At 28.8% G+C, this 21,191-nt stretch overlaps 5 protein-coding genes across 5 annotated transcripts; 4 read left to right on the top strand and 1 right to left on the bottom strand.

Moving 5' to 3' along the window:
- Positions 1 to 28: 28 nt before the first annotated feature.
- Positions 29 to 1,183, top strand: Phum_PHUM235960 (uncharacterized protein; the record flags this gene model as incomplete). The annotated part of the gene is made up of 4 exons (XM_002426041.1): positions 29 to 207; positions 393 to 664; positions 915 to 1,034; positions 1,110 to 1,183. The coding sequence occupies 4 exons, from the start codon at positions 29 to 31 to the stop codon at positions 1,181 to 1,183; spliced, it is 645 nt and encodes a 214-aa protein (XP_002426086.1).
- A 268-nt stretch (positions 1,184 to 1,451) lies between these two features.
- On the top strand, positions 1,452 to 4,690 carry Phum_PHUM235950 (uncharacterized protein; the record flags this gene model as incomplete). The annotated part of the gene is made up of 4 exons (XM_002426040.1): positions 1,452 to 2,526; positions 3,737 to 3,832; positions 4,222 to 4,500; positions 4,602 to 4,690. 4 exons carry the CDS (start codon positions 1,452 to 1,454, stop codon positions 4,688 to 4,690), a joined length of 1,539 nt encoding a protein of 512 aa, XP_002426085.1.
- A 93-nt stretch (positions 4,691 to 4,783) lies between these two features.
- Positions 4,784 to 5,465, top strand: Phum_PHUM235940 (uncharacterized protein; the record flags this gene model as incomplete). Its single annotated transcript, XM_002426039.1, has 2 exons — positions 4,784 to 4,946; positions 5,026 to 5,465. 2 exons carry the CDS (start codon positions 4,784 to 4,786, stop codon positions 5,463 to 5,465), a joined length of 603 nt encoding a protein of 200 aa, XP_002426084.1.
- A 3,102-nt stretch (positions 5,466 to 8,567) lies between these two features.
- Positions 8,568 to 12,542, bottom strand: Phum_PHUM235930 (protein pellino, putative; the record flags this gene model as incomplete). The annotated part of the gene is given in 10 exon segments (XM_002426038.1): positions 8,568 to 8,694; positions 8,797 to 8,915; positions 8,998 to 9,219; positions 9,304 to 9,402; positions 9,480 to 9,668; positions 9,753 to 9,947; positions 11,022 to 11,123; positions 12,227 to 12,356; positions 12,474 to 12,521; positions 12,532 to 12,542. The coding sequence occupies 10 exon segments, from the start codon at positions 12,540 to 12,542 to the stop codon at positions 8,568 to 8,570; spliced, it is 1,242 nt and encodes a 413-aa protein (XP_002426083.1).
- A 2,133-nt stretch (positions 12,543 to 14,675) lies between these two features.
- Phum_PHUM235920 (Sperm-associated antigen, putative) lies at positions 14,676 to 16,295 on the top strand (the record flags this gene model as incomplete). The annotated part of the gene is made up of 1 exon (XM_002426037.1): positions 14,676 to 16,295. The coding sequence occupies one exon, from the start codon at positions 14,676 to 14,678 to the stop codon at positions 16,293 to 16,295; it is 1,620 nt and encodes a 539-aa protein (XP_002426082.1).
- Positions 16,296 to 21,191: the final 4,896 nt, after the last annotated feature.

The following is a 21,191-nucleotide window of genomic DNA, read 5'->3' as shown; positions in this document are numbered from 1 at the left end:
TAATTTTTAATTAGATAAAGAAAGAATAATGAGTCACGAGGTGAATTCAAAGGAAAGCTCTTTGGAAAGTCAATTGGAAAAAAACGAAGATGATTTAAAAATGAAAGATTCGCAGGGTGGGGAAGGAGTTGATTTCGATGGAGACATCGAAGATAGCGATGTCGAAATGGAAACGCATTATTATCCGATTTCGTCGGAAAATAATAGGTTGGTTCGTTGTTTTAAACGTAAAATTGTTTCTATTTACACGTTTTTTTGACTTTTTAAGAAAATAACAAATTAATAATTCATCTAACGGTTTTTGTTTTTTGTTTTCTAATGCATGCGTTCTGGCGTTTGATTGTTTTTTTTTTTTTTTTTTTTTTTTTTTTTTATTAAAATTTGAAAAACAGCGAATTCACCGTTACCGCTAATAATTTAGAAGAATTAAGACGATACGCTAGAAAGTATAAAAAGCAACAGGTTAAAACGAATAATAGGTTAAATACGATAAATTTAGAACATTTGAGCACGGCATCGAATCCTCCGACATCCGTTTCCGGTAGTCAGGATTCGGATGATGATGATTTGGAAGATGTTTCGAGCGAAACGGAAACTCCGTCGATTGAAAAAAGTCTCGGATTCGGTTTGACTTCCGCCAGCACGGAATCCCTTGATTTTTTCGGTCAGCGAGAAAATTATTTTAAAAATAATTTCGAAAGTTTAAACGCGGATAGCATCGAGTCGAGAAAAGATAATTCAGGTAATTGGAAAATTTAATTCAATTTTTTTTTTTTTTTTTTTTTTTTGTTTCTAACCTTTTAACTAAAAATAAACGGTAAGTTTTAAGTTTTTATTTGCGAATGGAATAAATTTTCATTTTTGAATTTTTATTTTTATTTGTTTAGGAAAGAGCATCACATCACAGTATTTAGTTAAAAACACGGCGGTTCTTAATGCGGCAAAACAAACAAAAACCGACATTGAAAAAATGAAGAAAAGAGAAGAATTGAAAAAAAGGTTGGAAGACACGAGAAGGACGTTGAAAATCGTACGTTAATTTTTTTCCCGATTTCATTTATTTCCGGTAATTGATTGTTTTTAAAAATTCTTTTCATCTTCTCTTCCAGTCTGGAATGTCTCCGTCACCTTTGAAAACGAGTCAAAGCATTTGCGATTTGTCACGATATCCGGAAAAAACTAGTAACGGTTCGCACGTGAAAAACCACCGACAAACAAACAAAGGTAAAGGTTCTTCTTCTTATAAACCCATCAGACTTGTATCGATATTTTCGAGTTCGAATAATATTACAAAAGACGTTAATTTAAACACACTAGAGGATGATGATGATGACGACTTTAATCGTAATAATAATAATAATAATAATAATAATAATAATAATAATAGTTATTCAGGGAAAAAACAATTTAGGAAAAATTCTCTTGTTTGTACTTCCAAAATTTCAACTCATATGAGAACCGGATATGAAAATTTATCCGGTGATGACGTAAAATCGAACGATGGTTTCGAAAACGGTCAAATTAACAATTTCAATTCGAAAACAAATAGTAAAAAACGTTTCGAGTATTTAGGTTACGGTAGTCAAAGTGAACATTTTTCCCTTCCGGATTCTCCCGTTAACGATCATTTTTCAAACGAGGAAAACTTTGTTTCCCGTCAAAACCCGGTCGATAAAAAACAAAGTAATATAATCAATCAAAAGAAAAAGGAAAAATTACTTTGCGCTCACGATCAAATCGATTACGATGTATCGGATAACGTGGAAGAAGAAGACTATGGAAGCGTGGCCGAATGCATGGAAAGGTTGAAAAACGAAGACACGGAAGAAGAATTCAGTTCGGATTCTCTGGAAAGCGAAACGTTCGGATCGTCCTGGTGTCCGAGACGATGCGTGAGCGATTATCAGATATTTTCGAAAGAATGTCGAAACCTGACATTGTTCAGCGAAAAAAACTCGGAAGAGTTGAGCGACACGGATATAAGCGGTTTGAATTCTCTCCAGGGAAGCGGCGACATATTAGAAATGCAAGAACGCGATGTTAAATCCTTCCACGATCATCGTCGCGTCGTTGCCATAGAACGTCACGGAAGCGTGGATTTATCGAAAAACAAATGGGAAAAAAAAAATGTCGAAAAATTAAATAAAAGCGTTGAAAATATATTGTTCGTAGACGATGACGAAAAAAAACAAAAATCACCGCCGGGATTATTATCATTATCGCGAACGGGGAGGATCGGGAGCGAACCTCTATGTAAAAAAGAAAGTGTCATTAAAAAATCGGATGCTTTTTTCGTGGAACTAACCAACAATTGTCGAAACCGTTCGACAAAAGGTGTTGTTAAACCGTTGAGAATACACAATCGATCATCGAATAAAAATGATGGCACGACGATCGGAGGGAAACCAATGTCGCTTCCAAATCCGATTATAAGAGATTCGAAAATTAAAAAAAAAGATGGATCCGGAAAAAAATTATTAATGCTTAAAACCAATCAACTCGTTTTGCCGAATAAAGTAACTCAAGGTATTATTGACCAGTTAATAATAATGATTGTTGTTTGTCGTTGTTGCTGTTGTTGTTGTGGTTGTTGTTTCGTTAAAGTAATAATATCGTTCGGTAATATTAGAGCTTGTGAATTTATATTGAAATTATTATTATTATTATTATTATTGAAGTTTATCGGACTGTGATTATTATTATTATTGTCATGCGTAGGTAATTTTCGAAACAAAAAAGGTTTTACTCGTCTTTATGATTGTTATGACGTAGGTAAAAGAGTGAGAGAGAGAGAAGTGAGAGAGAGAAAAGAAGAGAGAGAGAGAGAGAGAAGGGAGAGAGAGAGAAGAGTGAGAGAGAGAGAGAGAAGAGAGAGAGAGAGAGAGAGAGGATAGAGTACAAACGATGAATTCGTTTGTTTTGTACCTTTTTTGTGTCTTTTCCGGCACATGTTTGCCTCCTCACATTTTCCTTTTTTGCTCAGAGCTTTTTTTTTTTTTTTTTTCTCAACGTAGTCTTTATATATTTTAGTTCCATTTTGTTTGTTTCGTTGCTTTAGTTTGCCTGCAATAAACAGTAAAAAGCAAAAAAAATTTGATTGCGCACAGATAATATTATCATTATTATTATTATTATTTGTTTGTTTTACATGAATGTGATGATTGACTTTTTTTTTAATTTTTGTCGCTTTTCATTTATTCGTCGAAATACCATCACGTCAAACGTAAAAAGAAAAATTTTATATACGTAGAAATGGAAGTACAAAAGGAGAAAAACGTTCGAAATGGAAGCTTTGTTAAATTAACCGTTAAATGTTTTTTTTTTTTTTCTTTCAAATATGCACTCGACATGTTTTGAAAGCAGAAAGCTTAATTCGCCTTTATTCGAAACGACTGCTCAAATCGCTTTTTGTCATGTCATTGAAATTACCCATTGAACATAAACCTTGTGAAACTCGCTCGGTGTTAATAATAATAATAATAATAAAACATTAAATATGAAGAAGTTGAGGGAAAAAATGAATTAGCTTTAGGTTTACGTATTTCCCTATTTGTTTTATTATTATTATTAATTTCATTTTTTTTTTCACGCATCCCCTCCCCCCTGCTTCCCCCTTTTACACGAATCATTTACGTTTGCTATTTATAATGCATGCATGCCGGAATGTTTTTTTTTATTTTTTTTGTAGTATTTTTTTTTTTTTTCTTTTTTTTCCGTTGAATTTTCCTTCGTGTAGATGAAAATTCTGGAGATGAAGAAGGATTGAGAAGAGCCATATCTCTTTCTGATTTGTCAGCATCACCGAATCTTCAAATGAGTTCTTCGTCTAAGGGTAAGCCTCGTTCATTCATTTTATTTTTTCGATATGTACGATAATAATAATAATAATAGTAATGGGGTTGAAATTCTTCAAGTCATCGACACTCATCATCATCACATATTATCGTCATTTTTCTTTTTTCGACGAGAAAAAATCAAATAGGTAATTAATAATAATTACAATTATTATTATTATTATTACTATTACCATTTGATGATTTTCGTCTGCATCGATAATGTGTATATATATATATATATATATTATTTTTTCATTATCAATCAATCAATCAATCAATCAATCGATGAATGAGTACGTATGCGAGCATGCGAAAAGAACAAAAAAAAAAAAAAAAAAGCGAACGGATTTAAATTTATAATTTGGCGCGTATTATATAGTTTCAGGGAAAATGGCGGACGTCAAAATGGATAATAATAATTCTAACGGATTTAATAACTATAGAACAAAATCACGTGGTCAATCCATGGTCAGGTGCAGTTCGGTGGGGGGATTGAATAGAATGGATGGAGATTTGGATGGTCAAACGACGGTGGACAATAAAAAAACGGGAACGGTTAAAAGTCTCATGAGACCGACGATATCGAGTCAAAACAAAATGGCTGCCCCAACGGTATCGAAAAATCAAAATTTATCCAAGAGGAGAACGGCGGCTTTTTCAAGCGGTAATTTTTTTTTCCCTTTTTTCTTTCCGGATTTATTCCCGAATTCGAAGGAAACGGGGAGAAATTTAAATTAACGGTTTTTTTTCTCTTCTTCCCTCCAGTTAACTTGACGACGGTTGGTATCAATGACGATTCAAGTTCGGAAGAAACCGGTTTCGGTCGTACGAAATATTCTGATAAAAATAAGTGAGTGTTAATTTTCTTTTCCGTCTGGAAATTTCTGGATGGAGAAATTTAAAAAAATGATAATAATAATAATAATAATTATTATTATTATTACAGCATGGATTTCAATCAGAAACGTTTAACGAATTTGGGCGGACGTTACGGAAGTTTAAAAGATTTAAGTCCGAGAGCGAAAGAAGTCACGCAAAGATTAACGAACGCAACGAAAAAATCTAAAAATCAAGAGAGGGAAACGCAAATCGACGTGGCATCAGCTCCACGTAAGTTTTTTCAAATAGGGTTTCGAATAGGGGGCGCTCGTAAAAGTTCTCGCGTTAAATTTCCGTTTCCGTTTTTCAGTGACGAAACAATTATGTTCGACGGTATCCGTTCAACTGAGGCAAGACATTGATAATTTGATGTTGATACACAAGAGGCTCGCCATCGAAGCGGACAATTCGTCGAATCGTTCGCAATACGAACAAATGACGGAGGAAATTGAAAAACTCGCGGCGGAAACGCAGCAAAAGTTGAATTCTCTCACGTCCAAATTGAAAAACAACAATTCGATGATAAAAAATCAACTGAGTACAAACGCGTCAAATTATTTAGGGAACAATCTGGGATTGACGACGCACAACAACGTGACGTCGGGTCAACCTCCCGGTCCTCCCTACATGATGACGGGAGGAAACAATCCGAATTTGATAACGAACGTGGACGTGTCGAGAATATCGGAAATGCTCATTTCCGTCGTGCAGCAGTACACGGAAAATCAGCAAAACAATCAGAAGAGTTGAAAGAAAGCGAGGTTGCCATTTTTCCATTTTTTTTATATTTATTTATATTTAATTATTAATCTACGTAATCATGCGTCGTCGTCGTCGTCGTCGTCGTCGTCTGCTAAAAAAAAAAAAATAATTAATATTTAATTAACAGTAATCGTAACAATATTACAAGAAAAATAAATAAATAAATAAAGTCAAAATTTTGTTGTTGTTGTTGTTGTAGCAGAAAAAACGTTTCGTCAAAAAAATAAAAAATCGTTAATAATAATAATAATAATAATAATTCTAATTCTAATTCTAATGATTCTAATGAAATTAATAATAAAATGACGGTCGGGCGCGGGGGGGGGAGGGCGAACGGAATTGAAAATTTAATTAATTAAAAAAAAAAATAATTTTTTATTTATTTATTTTTTTTTTATTTGTTTCTTTGTTTATCGTAACGATTTTACTTAATTTAATTATTATTATTATTATTATTATTATTATTATTATTATTATCGTGTTGTTATTGTTTATTTTGTATTTAATTAATTAATTAATATTTTTTTTTTTATCACCATTAAATTAATTATGTATAAATAATATCCGAAAATGAAAATAATATATATATATATATACATAAGATTTTTAATTTAATTATTTATGTATTATCATTATTATCATCATCATTATTATTATTAAACTTATTTATTAAAGCCAAAATAAAATAAAATAAGAAATGTAAATACGTAGGAATTTTTTTTTTTTTTTAAACAAACGCAAAAAAAAAGAAATAATCAATCGATTTTTATCAATAAATAAATAAATTAATTAATTAATTCAATTTTTATTAACTTGTACAATTAGTTTTTTAAATAAATAAAAAATTGTCAATAATAATAATAATAATAATAATAATAAATTCGAATAATAATGTAATCAAATAATAATAATAATAAATTTTTTTTTGGATTTTATATATATGTATCGTTATTATATTGTATTGTATATTAATAAAAAAAATTTTTTTTTTTTCAATAAAAATTAATTAAATAATTAAATTATTTATTTATTTATTTATTTATGTGTTCCCTTAATAAATAATAATAAAATAAACGGCGGATTCGAAAACAATAAATACATAGGTAGATAGATGGAAAATATCGATTAATAAAATTTATTTATTTAAAAAGAAATAATAATAAATTTATTATTAACGGATAAATTAATAAAAATTATGTATCGTGAATTAATTAATTAAATGATACGAGAATGCTTTCCGTTATTTATTTAATATGCTTTATTTATACATTATTTACATAAATTTCCTTTTATTATCATTATTATTTATCATTATCTTTTCTTTTCTTCTTATTTATTAAAGACAAAAAATAAATAAATATATAATTATAGCAGTATTATACAATGCACAAAGTATCATTATGATATATATATATATGTATTTATAAGGATATTAATCTTTAGTCAATAATAATAATAATAATAATAATAATCAATAATAATAATCGAAATTTATTTATTTATTTATTTTTTTATTATTAACTCTTACATTTTATTTTCTATATTTTAATTAATAATAATAATAATGACGGTAATAATGATGATAATAAGTTAAACAAAATTAACATATGTTGATTTTTTATATAATAATAATAATGATAATGATAATAATGATAACAACAGATAAATAAAAAAAGGTTACACGGTACACAACTAATTCATTTATGTATATATTTTCACACATTCGGTACATTCACGTTTTTATTGATGACGACGACGATGATGACGTCGATGATGACGATGACGATGACGTTTATTATGACGACAACAATAATTTATAAAAAAAAAAAATTTTTTTGCTTTTACAAATTTTATTACGTTCGATAAAGTAAAAACAATTAAAAAAATATTTTTCATTTATTTATTTATTTATTATTTATTATCATTATTATTATTAAAACGTTTTATCATTTTATCTATTGTTTATTGACGAATAATTACCGAACTTAAAGTATAAAAAAAAAAAAAAATAAATAAATAAAATAAATAAACAAAAGATTTGCTAATATCTGCGTTCATATTCGTTACGGTTTTAAAATTAATATTAATAATAATGATAATAAATGACTTTTTCATACTGTAAAATCGAATTCTTCTAAATAAATAATAATAATGATAATAGTCATAATAGTAATAATAATAATTATTTAGTAAAAAAAAAAAAAATTAAGGACGCAAACAACAAATTTTTTCTTATTAAATAAAATAAAATTAAATAATAATAATAATAATAATAATAATAAAGGATTGCAAGACTTTATAAAAGCCTTTTTTTTTTTTTATAAAAAAAAAACAACATATATAGCATATTCAGCATGATAAAGACATGCAACAAAAATTATTTTATTATTGCTTTAAAGCAAAATAATTATTAAAAATTTTTTTTTTCCTTTTTCCTTCTTCTTCTTCTTCATCTTCATCTTCTTTATTACTTGATTAAAATTTTTAAAATGTCAGCCATATCACCACAATTTTTTTAGAATAGGCTGATTTGTTTTTATTTAATTACTACTACTTTATTTAATTTACTTATGAGTGATTGTTTTAATTTTTTTTCTAAAATAAAAATTCGTCTTCGTTTCCGGTTGTGACGTCACGACGACGACGACGACAATGACTCCTTCTTCTCCTCTCCTCTTCCCCGTCGAAAACTTTTTACTTAACCATTACTTTCTAAAATAATCCTACTACTTTTTTTTTTTTTTTTTTTTAACTTAAAACGCGAGACGATTTCCAATTTTATTATTATTATTATTATTATTATTATTAATATTATTATCGTGAACGTTCCATAATTATTATAATTATTTTGATTTCGTTCGTAAAATATATATATATATATATGCGGCGAGGGTTTTATACCCTGTTGTCTCTCACTCTCTCACTCTTTCTCTCTCTTTCCTTTTTGACGCAGACACACACACACGTACACGCACGTATATATGCACGTGCATGTATATAAATATATACAATCGTTTTAAGTGAACATCGTTCGAGAACATTTCGATTATATTCGAAATTGACGTTTTTTCTCTCACACAGTTATTAGGGTCAGTCGACGTTGTCTTGAAAAATAAGACGAATGTAACCGGGATACCCGGTCAGGGGGGTAGCACAAAAAGGACAAACTGCATCGAAACCGTTGGTTCCGTGTGGTATCGCCGTTTGCGACCAAAACCTTAAAAAAAAAAAAAAAAGGTATAAATTATTTTTTGTTCGTCAATCGAAAAATTCAAAAGGGTAATCACAAGATATAAATCCCGAAGGACTTTGGACTCACTTTGCAGTTTTTTCCGTGGTCATGTGCCCACAAGGGCTGAAGGCATAAAAATTTCCCGACTTTATGCCGACATAAAATGCAGGCTCTATACCCATTGTTACTTTCACAACGGGACCGACCTGAAAAGGGAAAATCTTTTTCTTGTCAATGTGATTTGAAATTCGATTTCGAAAAAAAAACGAAAAAAAAAAGGGGGACCACCTTAAAACAAAGTGAACATCTCCTGGCATCCGAATCCTTGTCTTGACCCCAACTATGTTGACCTTGAACGTGTCCACAATTTAAATACACGTAGGGTTGTTCCATTTCATTACTCGAATCCGCCGTACCTTTTCTCGGAATGACCAACGTGTTTAAACCAACGGGACAAAGAGGTTTCCCTGCGTTGAGTTTATCAACTAATGCCTCGATATAATCCCTATTCTGAAATTCAAAATAAAACAGTCGTGGCAGAAACAATTTTAACCGTTAAACTTGACGACACCCAATAAAAAAAATAATACTCACGGGTGATTTGGCCAAACCTTCTGCAGAACGCCATAATAGAGTTGCTCCGCAAAGATCAATCAACGTTCCGTCTTGTAAAATATTCGTTTCGTTTGCAATCTGTTTAAAAAATAATTAAAATATTTATAACTGACTCGAATTTGTGAGAGGTTTAACAAATTAAAGAATCAACTTACCACTGAACCTTTTTGCTGTGCCGACCTTGATTCTCTCGTGGAAAAAACGCCGCCCCCCACGGATACTTCTCTCCACACTCCCGGTTTTGAATCCCCGTCGACAAAGTTCCCGATCGGATGCATAATTAATACTCCGTTTGTAGTGAGACCATCGATTTCTCTTCCTTCCTGCCATTTTGTTGCTTTTTCCTGAAAGAACAAACGAAGAAGAAAAGGGCGGAATGAATGTAAGTTAACGCAAGTCGAAAATGCATGGGGAAACCCTCGACTCACCCCTAAAAAAATATTCCTCGAAGAATCGAATCCGGCAGCAAATATTTTACATATTTTTGGATTTGATCTGTCCGCCAATATCCTACACGCGAATCGGGATATCGTACTCTGATTGACACGTTCTTCTCCCTGTTTTTCACCCGGAATCGTATCCATTATGACAAAATCTATGGGAGGATCCGAAGACCTGCCGATCTATTTATTTAAATAAAAAATAAATCTCGTTTGAAATTAAATTAGAAATTTAACACTCTACCGAACGATAGATCGATCGGTATCGTACTCAAAATAATAATGATAATAATAATAATAATAAAGACTGGACAAAAGAAGAAATCACGCACCTGGACCGAAGGACAAGGAAAATATTAACTATGAATGGTGCGTTACATCCAAAAGCTGATGTTGATAGATTGTACGTCAGCAGGAAAGATGGAGGAAGAGGATTACGACAAATAGAAGCGGCATACCAGAATGCCATTATTGGAATGGGAAAATACATAGAATCCCATCAAGAGGACCCTATCTTAGCCCAAGTTATACATGCGGAAGGAAAAATTACAAAAAAAGGAGTACTGAAAAGGGCAAAACAAATCGTCCAAGAAAATAAAGAAAACGAGATAATGGAAGAAGGGCAACTTGCAACTTATAATAGCAAAGCCCAATCTCAGAAGAAATTATGTCAATATCTCCATTGGAGTATATGCCGAGAATATGGAATGGATGGATTATCCAAGGAGTGGTACAACCACATTCCAAGCCCGGTTACGACAGTAGGTCCATGCACAGTTCTATATGATCAACAAATCCACACTGATAGAACTGTGCCAGCTAACAAACCGGATATCATACTCAGGCATAATGGGGAAAAATGGTGTAAGTTAATTGAGGTATCCGTGCCGGCAGAAAAAAACACCAGGCAGCCAAAGAAGCAGACAAAAGGCTGAAATATAGAAATTTGGAAATTGAAATAGTCAGGATGTGGGGAACAAAAGCAGAAACGATTTCGGTCATCGTGGAAGCATCGGGGGGACCCGATAAAAGGAAATTTAAAGAAGATTATGAAGAACCTAAAAGAAGAAACCATCCAGGAAATCGCACTATGTGGGACAGCCCACATTCTTCGGAAAATATTGTATAAATAGCACCACCGAAATTCGAGTATTTGTCCCTAAGGAATAGGGTAGAAACCTGGGATAAATGTTTAAAAACCCCGACAAATAAGAGCCTTGTCGTGTTTAAGGGTGACCATAATAATAATAATAATACCTGAAACATATCCGTTTCTTCATCTGGCATATATTCTACTATGATAGCTTGATTCCTCGAAAGTGTGAATGATATAGAATGTTGTTTTGAATCCAATATAGCCTTAAAAAAAAAAAAAAAAAAAAAAAATTAACTTATCGAAAAATTAATTAATAATAATAATAATAATGATAATAATAATTAAAGTTAATTTCAGTCGAGTACTTAACCTCAAAAACTATAATCGACTTTTTTTTTTTTTTTAATTTCGTTGGTCGTTTATTAAAAAAAAAAGAATAGTAGTAGTGGTGGGGGGTGGGGGTGGTGGTGGTAGAGCATTAAGGACTTTATGATTCTAATTGATGATGTGAGCCATCAACCATCATCAACCGCACAATTTTTTTTTTTTTTGCAGTAATTAAAACTTTAAAATAAATTTAGAACACTCAAATGAATTCTGCCATCTTAATTTATATACATATACACACTTTTCAGAAGACGCTATTTCCATCATTATCGTCATACAAAGAGAGAGAGAGACAGAGAGAGACAGAGAGAGAAAGAGAGAGAGAGAGAGAGACAGAGAGAGAAAGAGAGAGAGAGAGAGAGAGAGAGACAAAAAAAAAGATGATTGATTTTTAAATTGAAATGTTATTTAGAAAGTGTAACTGTTAAAAAAAAAAAAATCATAAAATTCATTATTTGGAACGTTTAATCAAATTAAAATTTTGAACTTTTAAATAATAATAATAATAATAATTAATCATTTACTTTTAAAATTAATTATTAATTTAAATAATAAAGTTTTTCTTTTTTTTCTCTCTCTCTCTCTCTTCTTAATGCAATTTTAATTACTTTGATAATTGGTTTTTTATACACATCAATAACTCTCTTCTAATACATCCCCTTTCCCTTTCCCTTTTTTTTTTCTAAAACTTCTAGATAGTTAGAGACGGTCGTAAATGTAAATATCGGTGTCAAGGCTTATAGAAATAAAAGTGTTAATTGCTGATTTTGACATGACTTTAAAAAAAGAAAAAGAAAGTAAAAAAAAAAAAAAAAATGTAGGAAAATCCCCGTAGCAAAACCTAATCGAAATCGTGACTTTGAAATTTTTTTTTTTTTTTTTTTTTGTTGTTGTTGTCGTGCAATACTCTCCGCCATAACTAATGGTAAATAAAAAAAATTCTTGTTTTGATTTGAAGAAAAAATAAATGAGTTTTTACCTGTGAGGAATGAGGAGTTTTAACAACATAATGTTTAGATTTCTTAACTCCATTAGGTTGTAATCTTTTGTACAAAACAAATTTACTTCTTCTTCGACCCCTGTCTCCCGGTGGAAGGAATCCATTATAACTAAAATTTGAAAAATTAATTAAATTATTCAAATTTTTTTTTTTTTTTTTTTTTTTTTTCATTGATTATTGAGTAAGATGTTGAAATGTAAAAAAAAAATTATTTTGATATATTTACCCTAAAATGACTAGTTCTCCATATTTAATTGATTTTTTTTCTTCGGGTCTGAAACAACATCATCGTCATTATATATATATAAAATAATAAATAATTATTAACGTAATTAACATAAATTTAATTTAATTTAATTTCAAACTAATTAAGGGGATTGCCATTTGTTTTAAAACTATAATAATAATAGTATTTAAATATCTTTAACCAATAATAAAATAAATAAAACTAAGTAACTAATTGATTGAAAACAAAAAAATAAATTAATCGATAATAAAAATTAAAGCCCATTGACATTTACATAAAGTAATGTCAATATTAGATATCTTTGTTATCAAGCAAAGTATTTCAGATATATAAAATTCGAAATAAAATAAGTTGTTGGTCAAAAAAAAAAAATTAAGCTCTAAAAAATTTTGTAATATTGCATTAAAATAAATACCACATAAATTAAACACACACATTCAATGTAAGTAATTAATATTTATGCAATTTTCAGAAAAAAGCCACCAATTTCAAATTTTTAAATCTTGAATATTTTTAAAATTGTAATACTGATATTTAAAAGTAGCTGTGACGGTTATAAAGTTTTATGAAAAAAATAAAATAAAATAAAATTTGAGTTATTATTAAGTATTTTGGTGAGTAAAATTTGAGTAATGACTGACTGTTATTAAATTTATATTTCACGAAGACTTTTTTTTAATTCACACAAATCCGACCCTTTTAATTTTAATCTTCAAACAACAAATAATAATAGTTTATTGATTTTTTAATTTTAAAATGTTGCTAAATAAAAGTTGTTTTTACAAGTGGTAATAATGATATTTGATTGTTAAGAAATACATCAAAAACAATGAAGAGGTACTAATACTTTATTAAGGACTTTATTATTTTAAATAAATACGAAAAAATTTATTTTTTATATAAAAGAATTTGAAAATTTAACATATTAAAAATATTTTTTAATTATAATTGTTGACTCACATATCCTGTGGTAGTCCCATTATTCATAAATACACTATTGAACCAAAACACTCCGACATTTTAGATTGAAACGCGCTGGGAACTATTGCCAACTTAATTTTAAACACTTTAACTTTTATTGGCAGACATTTTCTTTTTTTTTTGAATTCTTATAAGGCGGTGAATAATGTAAATAAACATTGAATGATGTAAATAAACGTTGTTGTTGTTGTTGTTGTTAATTAGCTTAGGAAATTTTGTAGAAATTTTAATGAATGTTATCATAATATTTTTGTAAAAATATAATTGACAAAGTTATTAAACGAAATGCGTAAATTTTTAATAAGCAGATAATTACTTGAGTTGTTTTAATTAATAATTATAAGTTTATTAAAAAATATCAATTATATATTTACTTACTATTTTATTTACTAGAGTTTGTACACATTTTTGTAGTTTTGATTCTAAGATTTTTGTATTTTAAATAATTTTCAAAGAAATTACAATTTATATAAAATTATACTACTCTTTTTACTGTGTAAATTTTAAGAATGAAGCCTTGGATTGGATGATTGTAATTAAAATATATTTTATCAATATAAATATAAATTAATATTTTAAATTTTACCTGCATTATTTTTTTTCCTTTCATTTTATACCACTTGACTATATTCTTAAATTTTGATAATGAGTTTCAAATTCGAAATAGTTGAACCAAAATAAACACTCACTACCTGGTAGTTAAAAACATAATATTATAGTAAATACAGATTTACTACTCTATTATATAACATATTATATCAAAACAGGCATTTTAATTGCACACGAGAAAAGGCAACACTTTATATTCTTATTTTCAACTAGTATCGAAAAAAAACATAGAACTCTGATAAGAATTTTATTACTCTAATAAATTTTTGTTAATTTTTAAAATAAAATTGTAATTATGTTTAATGTTAATCTAAAAAGTGTGTTTAAAAGTTTTCAGCTTTCGAGAACTTTATGAACTTTTTCTTCCTTATAAAATATTTATTAAATACATATATCATATTTTAAAATCTTAAATAAATTGTTTATTTCTATGGTAAAAATGGCGCTGAATATATTTAAACAAAACCGCGCCTTTTTTGTTTCTTTTTTTTTTTTTTTTTTTTTTTGTAAACAAAACAACTTTTATGAAAATTCTTTTTAAAATGAATTTTTAAATATGTGAAGAGGTAATTTAATTTTATTGGTGCACGAATGGCTCGGGTTATTGTTCAACTTTTTGAACAATACCAGAAAGCAAGAACTCATTTTGTTCAAGGCGTGGCCGAATTGGCTAATCGGCCGGCAAATATAGAATGTTTACATACAACGGGGGTTTTAGAATTATTAAAGCCCCTTTTGACAGACATGGTGCCGAGTGTTCGATTGGGAGCAGCAGTAGCCTTAGGAAGAATGGCTAATGGGGATGAAAAAGTGGCAGAGATAATACTTCGCAATGATATTCTTTTACACATGCTTCAAGGATTGGAAAATCAAAACAAGCATTACAAAAAAGCTGCACTTTTTATTGTAAGATCCGTTGCCAAATACAAGCCAGAAATGGCAGATATAGTCATTCAAGCAGGCGGTTTAGACGCTGCACTTGTCTGTTTGGAAGATTTTGATCAAAGTGTCAAAGAAGCTGCGGTATGGGTGATTGGATATATAGCCAGGCATTCTGCATCTCATGCGCAAGTTGTTGTAGACATAGGAGCTGTGCCTTTACTAGTTTTGTGCATGCAAGAACCTGATCTTTGTTTAAAACAAGTATCAGCCTCGGCATTTTCGGACATTGCTAAACACTCTGGTCGTCTCGCAACATCAGTTGTGGACGCCGGAGCCATACCTTATTTAGCTAAAGCTTTACTAAATGTAGATGTTAAATTGAAAAAATTAGTTTTAAATACTTTTGCAAATATAGCAAAACACTCAACGGACTTGGCAGAATTGGTAGTTGAAGCGGAAATATTTCCCGATGCTATGATTCATTTGTGTCATACGGATGACGAAATAAAAAAAGCAGCAGCGGTTTTAATCAGAGAAATAACAAAGCACACATTAGAACTAGCTCAGCTCATAGTAAATACCGGAGGTATAGCCGCCCTACTAGAAGAAATAACCAACACTAAAAACTTAATTCGCCTTCCCGCCATTGTTGCAATTGGATACATCTGCGCTCACAACGATCAATTAGCTTTAGCCGTTATAAACGCAAAAGGATTATTGATTTTATCGGAAGTCCTTTGTACCGAAACGGAATCTCACATACTGGCAGCCGTAGTATGGGCGGTGGGACAGTGTGGAAAACATACACCGGAACATGCCAATGCCGTAGCCGGATGCGGTTTGTTCTATCGAATACTTCAATTGTACAATTGTGCTAAAAGCTCCCAAGATCTCAAACAAAAATGTAAATGTGCTCTCAAGCAAGTACTTCAAAAAACATTAGACATAACCTCTCTCGAATTACTTTTAGAAGATGCTCCTGGAAACATATTAAAATACGTATTAGGACAATTCAGTAAAATTTTACCAAACAATCCGGGAGCCCGAAGATCATTCGTGGCTTCGGGTGCATTGAAAAAAATACAAGAAATTCAAGCGGAACCTGGGAGCACTCTAATGGAATACATAACTATAATAAATTGTTGCTTTCCCGAAGAAGTTGTCCTATATTTTTCACCTGGCTATCCTGATTCCCTATTGGAAAGAGTCGAACAATATCATCCTCAAATTCCTCCTATCCTTGTCGGCAGTAGACAAACGTCAGAGGAAGAAATACAGGATAATTTAACCGGAGAAGAAGAAGCTCAACCATGCGTCACCATGATTTAATATTAATTATTATTATTATTATTATTATTATTATTATTATTATTATTATTATTATTATAACTATTATTATTATTATAAGAGTTTTACGCTTTTATTTAATTATTATTTTTATTATTATACACGTTGTTATTGTACTTACTGTACAAACAAGTTAACGGTAATCAAAATTCAAGTGATAATATAAAAAACTTATTCAGGACTTATTCAGAGCCTTTCATATTTAACTTATGAGATAAACTAAAACTATTAATATTCATATATATATACTATGATAATATTAGTATAAAATAATAATAATAATAATAATAATAATAAAAGACAATTTTTTTAAAAGCCCATGTAATTATTTTATTTAATTATTGTTTTTTTTTACTTTTTTTTTTTTTTGCTTTTTTTTTTTTGCTTTTTTTTTTTTTGTTTTTGTTTTCCTAACATTATTTATTTTCCGTTTCCTTTTTTTTTTTATCATCTTTTGATATTATCATACGGTATCCTGGTGCTGTGTAATAAATTTTTGCATTCGGCTGGAAAAACAAAATATGATATGATAATAATAATAATGATGATGATGATGATAAGGTAGGTAGGGTGAATATAATAATAAAGGTTTACAACCATTGTTTTTGATTTTGGATCGGAATGAAATTGACAATATAATTCATCATGATTTTTACCGGTAATGTTCAAAGTTTTTTCAGTCATTAAAAATTTACATTTATCTGTCGACAAAAAAATAATTAATTTAATTTAAAAAAAAAAAAAAAAATTTATTAAAAAATAATAAAAAATAAATTAAATTAAAGTAAATATTTACTTACAACATCTAAAACAATATGAATGCCATGCTAAACCTGATTCGTCACATTCTTTTTCTAAAATTGAAACGGTTTTTTTACATCTTGCACACGTCATATTTTTTCCTTTCATTTTAAAATTTTTTACTATTTTTTTGGGGGATTTTTATATATTTTTTTTTAATTAAAAATAATTACAGGGCCTTTAAAAATAAATACCGTACGTGAAAATCACATTGTCTTTTTTATTTAATTGAAATTTATTAATTAATAAATAATATTATGTAAAAAATTTAATTAATATAAAAACTTACTTTTTTTTTTTATTTTTTCAAATTTTTTTTGATTTTTTTAAAATTTTTTTAATTTTTTTTTAATTTTTTTAAAATTTTTTTGTTTTATATTATATTTTCGTCATTATTATGGTAAAATAAACATTGTAAATGTCGTCTGCTTGAAAACAATTTGTTATTTATGCATGTATTCTTTGACAAGTTGATTCCGCCATTTTGTTCTCCTTCTTCTTATTTTATTTATATGAGCTGAAAAAAAAATTTTTTTTTGAAGGGTGTAAAAAAAACTGAAAAAGATTCTTTTAAGAAATAATAATAATAAGTATCACCACCACCACCACCACCACCATTCAATAAAAAAAAAAATGAATTATAAAATATATAATAATAAATAGTAAAAAAATTATTTAGTATTATCATCATCATCATCATCATCCGATAAGTTAAGAAAAGAATTTTTTTTTTCTAAAGAAAATTTTTCCTGAAAGGTATTTTAAGTGTGTGTGTGTGTGTGTGTGAGTGCGGGGGGAGGGAGGGGGACGAATGAAAAAATATAAAAAAAAGGTTCGATTAAATAAAAAAAAATTTTTATAAGAACCGTAGGAGGCAAAGAACAAATAAATTTTTTTTAAATGTAAAATTAACTCAACCGGATTTAATATCATCTTTGATTTTTTTTTTTTTTTTTCAATACAATTTACGTAATGTAAGGCTAAAAAAAAATATTCGCACTTTTTTCTCTTTTTTTTTTATTTCTCCACAATTTATTTTCGAACAATAGTTTTTTCATAAATCCATACTCGAAACATTATAATAAATTTTCTCATAAACGTAAAAAAAAAAAAAAAAATGGCCGCGAAACGTATATTCTAAATGTTTTAAATAAACTAATTTAAAATGTCTATGACGACGACGACGATGTTAAAACGTAAAATACATAAATAAAAAATTTATCGATCAACAATCGATTGTTTAATTCGATAAAAAAAACGAGAATCGATATAAGAATAAAAATTCCTTCTTAAAAAAAAAAAATATTACGAAGATACAACGATGGTCATTGATGAAATTTTTTTATATTGTATAATTCAATTGAAATATAAACTAGCAGTAGACAATTTTTTTTATTTTTCAAATTTTGAGTGGATGATCCTTTTTTTTAACCTCTTTTTGACTTTGGTCAAATTCTTTTATTATTATTATTATTATTACTACTACTGATATTTATTTAAGTAAAAGTGTTATGTAGGTTACTAAAGTAGGGCTTTTGATAATTATGATTCTGAGGATGCTGCTGATGATGAGGATGTTGATGATGATGATGATTATGATGATGATGATGAGGATGCTGATGGTAGTGGTGCTGATGATGATTGTGATGATGATGATGGTGGTAGTGGTGCTGACGATGCTGATAATGATTTAATGCTGATGATGATGCTGATGGTGGCGGTGTTGATGATGGAGCTGATGGTAGTAGTGCTGATGGTAGTAGTGTTGATGGTAGTAGTGCTGATGATGATTGTGATGATGCTGATGCTGATGATGCTGATGTTGATGGTGTTGATGGTGGTGATGATGTTGCTGATGATGGTGATGGTGGTGGTGGCGTTGATGAGGATGCTGATGATGATGATGCTGCTGCTGATGATGATAATGGTGGTGGTGGTGGTGGTTGCGATAGGGAAGAAGAAAACAAATTTATTTAATATTTATTTAGCCACCGACAATTAACGAGTATTTCAATATGAGTTGTGTTGTTAATGTATTGTTAACAAGGTAAAAAGTGAGTGAAAATTTACCTTTTTTTTTTTTTTTTTTGAGGTTACGACGACAGATGCTCGGAAAAATAAAAGCTGAAGGAAAGAAAAAAGAAAAAAAAAAAAAAAAAAAGGAAGGTGGCCTTAAACTAATGTTCAATGACGACCCTCGACATTTAAAATTTTGTTACTTTCAAGTATGTTTTGTTATCGCATATTTCAAGTACCCGGTTCAGTATAAATTTATTTTTTTTTTTTTTTTTATATATGCGAGGGAAGAAAAAAAAAAAAATGAAAAAAACAGTTCATGATTTTTATAGGGAACAAAACTACGACATTTTCAACAGGAGCGAGAGAGAGAGAGAGAGAAAAAGCGTCGTCGTCCATTGAACTCTTTTCTTTTTTTTTTCATTGCTTTATAGACCAGCTGCCAATTTTTTTTTTTTTTAAAGCAAGTTCAAGTGCCTGGCAAAATTGTTGAACCTTTTATTGTTGTTGAAAATAATAAAAAATTTTTTGGCCGTCGTGGTAATTATTTTTTTTTAACCTTCCCTTACACATAAATTTAAAGAAAAATTTCTTTTGCTATAATTCATTGATCCATTCATATTAAATAATTTCCTGTCGTCTAACTAAATAACGTTTCTCTTAATAAAACCTAAAAAAAAAAAAAAAATCAAATCAATAAATTAAAAAATGATTAACAATTTTCTTCTTTTGTTGTTGTTGTATAAACAAAAAAAAAGGCAATCAATGGAAAAAAAAAAGGAAGAAGAAAAAGGAAAAGATTTCTTTTTACAAAGCAAATATTTTCTTTTTTTTTATATATATATAAAATCAATAAAATAAAAATTTTCCCCTGGAAAATCTTTTTAATTCCCCCCACTCCCTCCCTCTCTCCCCCTTTTTTTTATTAACTAAAAGTTGTTTCGTATCGTTAAATTTTAAATAATAATAATAATAATGATGATGATGATGATGATAGTAAATTCAAGTTAAAAAAAAAAATATAAAACAAAAAAAAAAAAAAGAAAATTTTTTATCGAGCGAATTTTTTTTTTGAGTTGCGCTCTAAAAAAAAAATTTTTCTTTTTTTTTTTTTGGGGGGGGGGGAGGTTTCAAAAAAAAATAATAAAAAGAAAATTAAAATTAATTACAAAAAAAAAAAAAATCAAACCGGAAGTAAAAAGAAAAAATTTTCCTAAATATTTTTACCATTTTTTTTTTTTGTAATACGTAAATATTTGGAAATGGAAAAATAACGGCTGCGAAAAAAAAGATAATGATGATGATGATAATGATGATAATTAAGCAGACGCGCAAAAACCAAAAAAAAGAAAAAAAATTTTTTTTTAAATCAATACAATTGTAATAAGAAGAAAAAGAGATCAGGTAGGTTTATTTGGGTGTAGTAAGTGTTAAAAGAGCTACTCCATCCCTCTCTAGTAACTCTTAAAAAGTTTGCTCTCTTCAAATTCTTTTTTTTAAATCTATTTAAAAAAAAATTTTTTTTTTTTATTGATATAAAACATTTATTTATTTTCGTTACGGGATTTATTTTTTATTATCGCCATTTTTAAAAAAAGAATCCACAAAAAAAACAAAGAATTTGAATCCTTTTGTTAATCTGTCGACGATTGCAGTAATTACTTCCGGTTTGTCGTAATATTACCTAAAGGGAAAAATTATTTTAGTTATTGATTACGCTATCACGGACACGTTTGTGGAAAAATCTGGAAAAATGGGGGGGTAATTGTTTCATACGATGATCTTTGTTTATTATTATTATTAAACGCACATTATATTTTTTTCTTTGTATGGAAATTTTTAACGAAGACTATAAGTAAGACTATAAAGTTCCACCAACAATCGGACAATGGAAATACGTGAGAAACACTTTACTGGAGAATGATTATGTAAAAAAAAAAAAGAAAGAAAGAAAGAAAGAAAAAAAAAAGAGAGAATTTCAGCTCTGGGATGTTTACTTAGTGAACCTATATTAACAAAAACCAAATCTGGGAGGGAGAAAGGAGGCTGAGGGACGTGGAC

Source organism: Pediculus humanus, genomic scaffold (assembly GCF_000006295.1).
Source record: "Pediculus humanus corporis 1103172107606 genomic scaffold, whole genome shotgun sequence".
Classification (NCBI taxonomy): Eukaryota; Metazoa; Arthropoda; class Insecta; order Psocodea; family Pediculidae; genus Pediculus; species Pediculus humanus.
The sequence above is the reverse complement of the archived record's forward strand: the minus strand, read 5'-3'. Positions and strand labels throughout refer to the sequence as shown.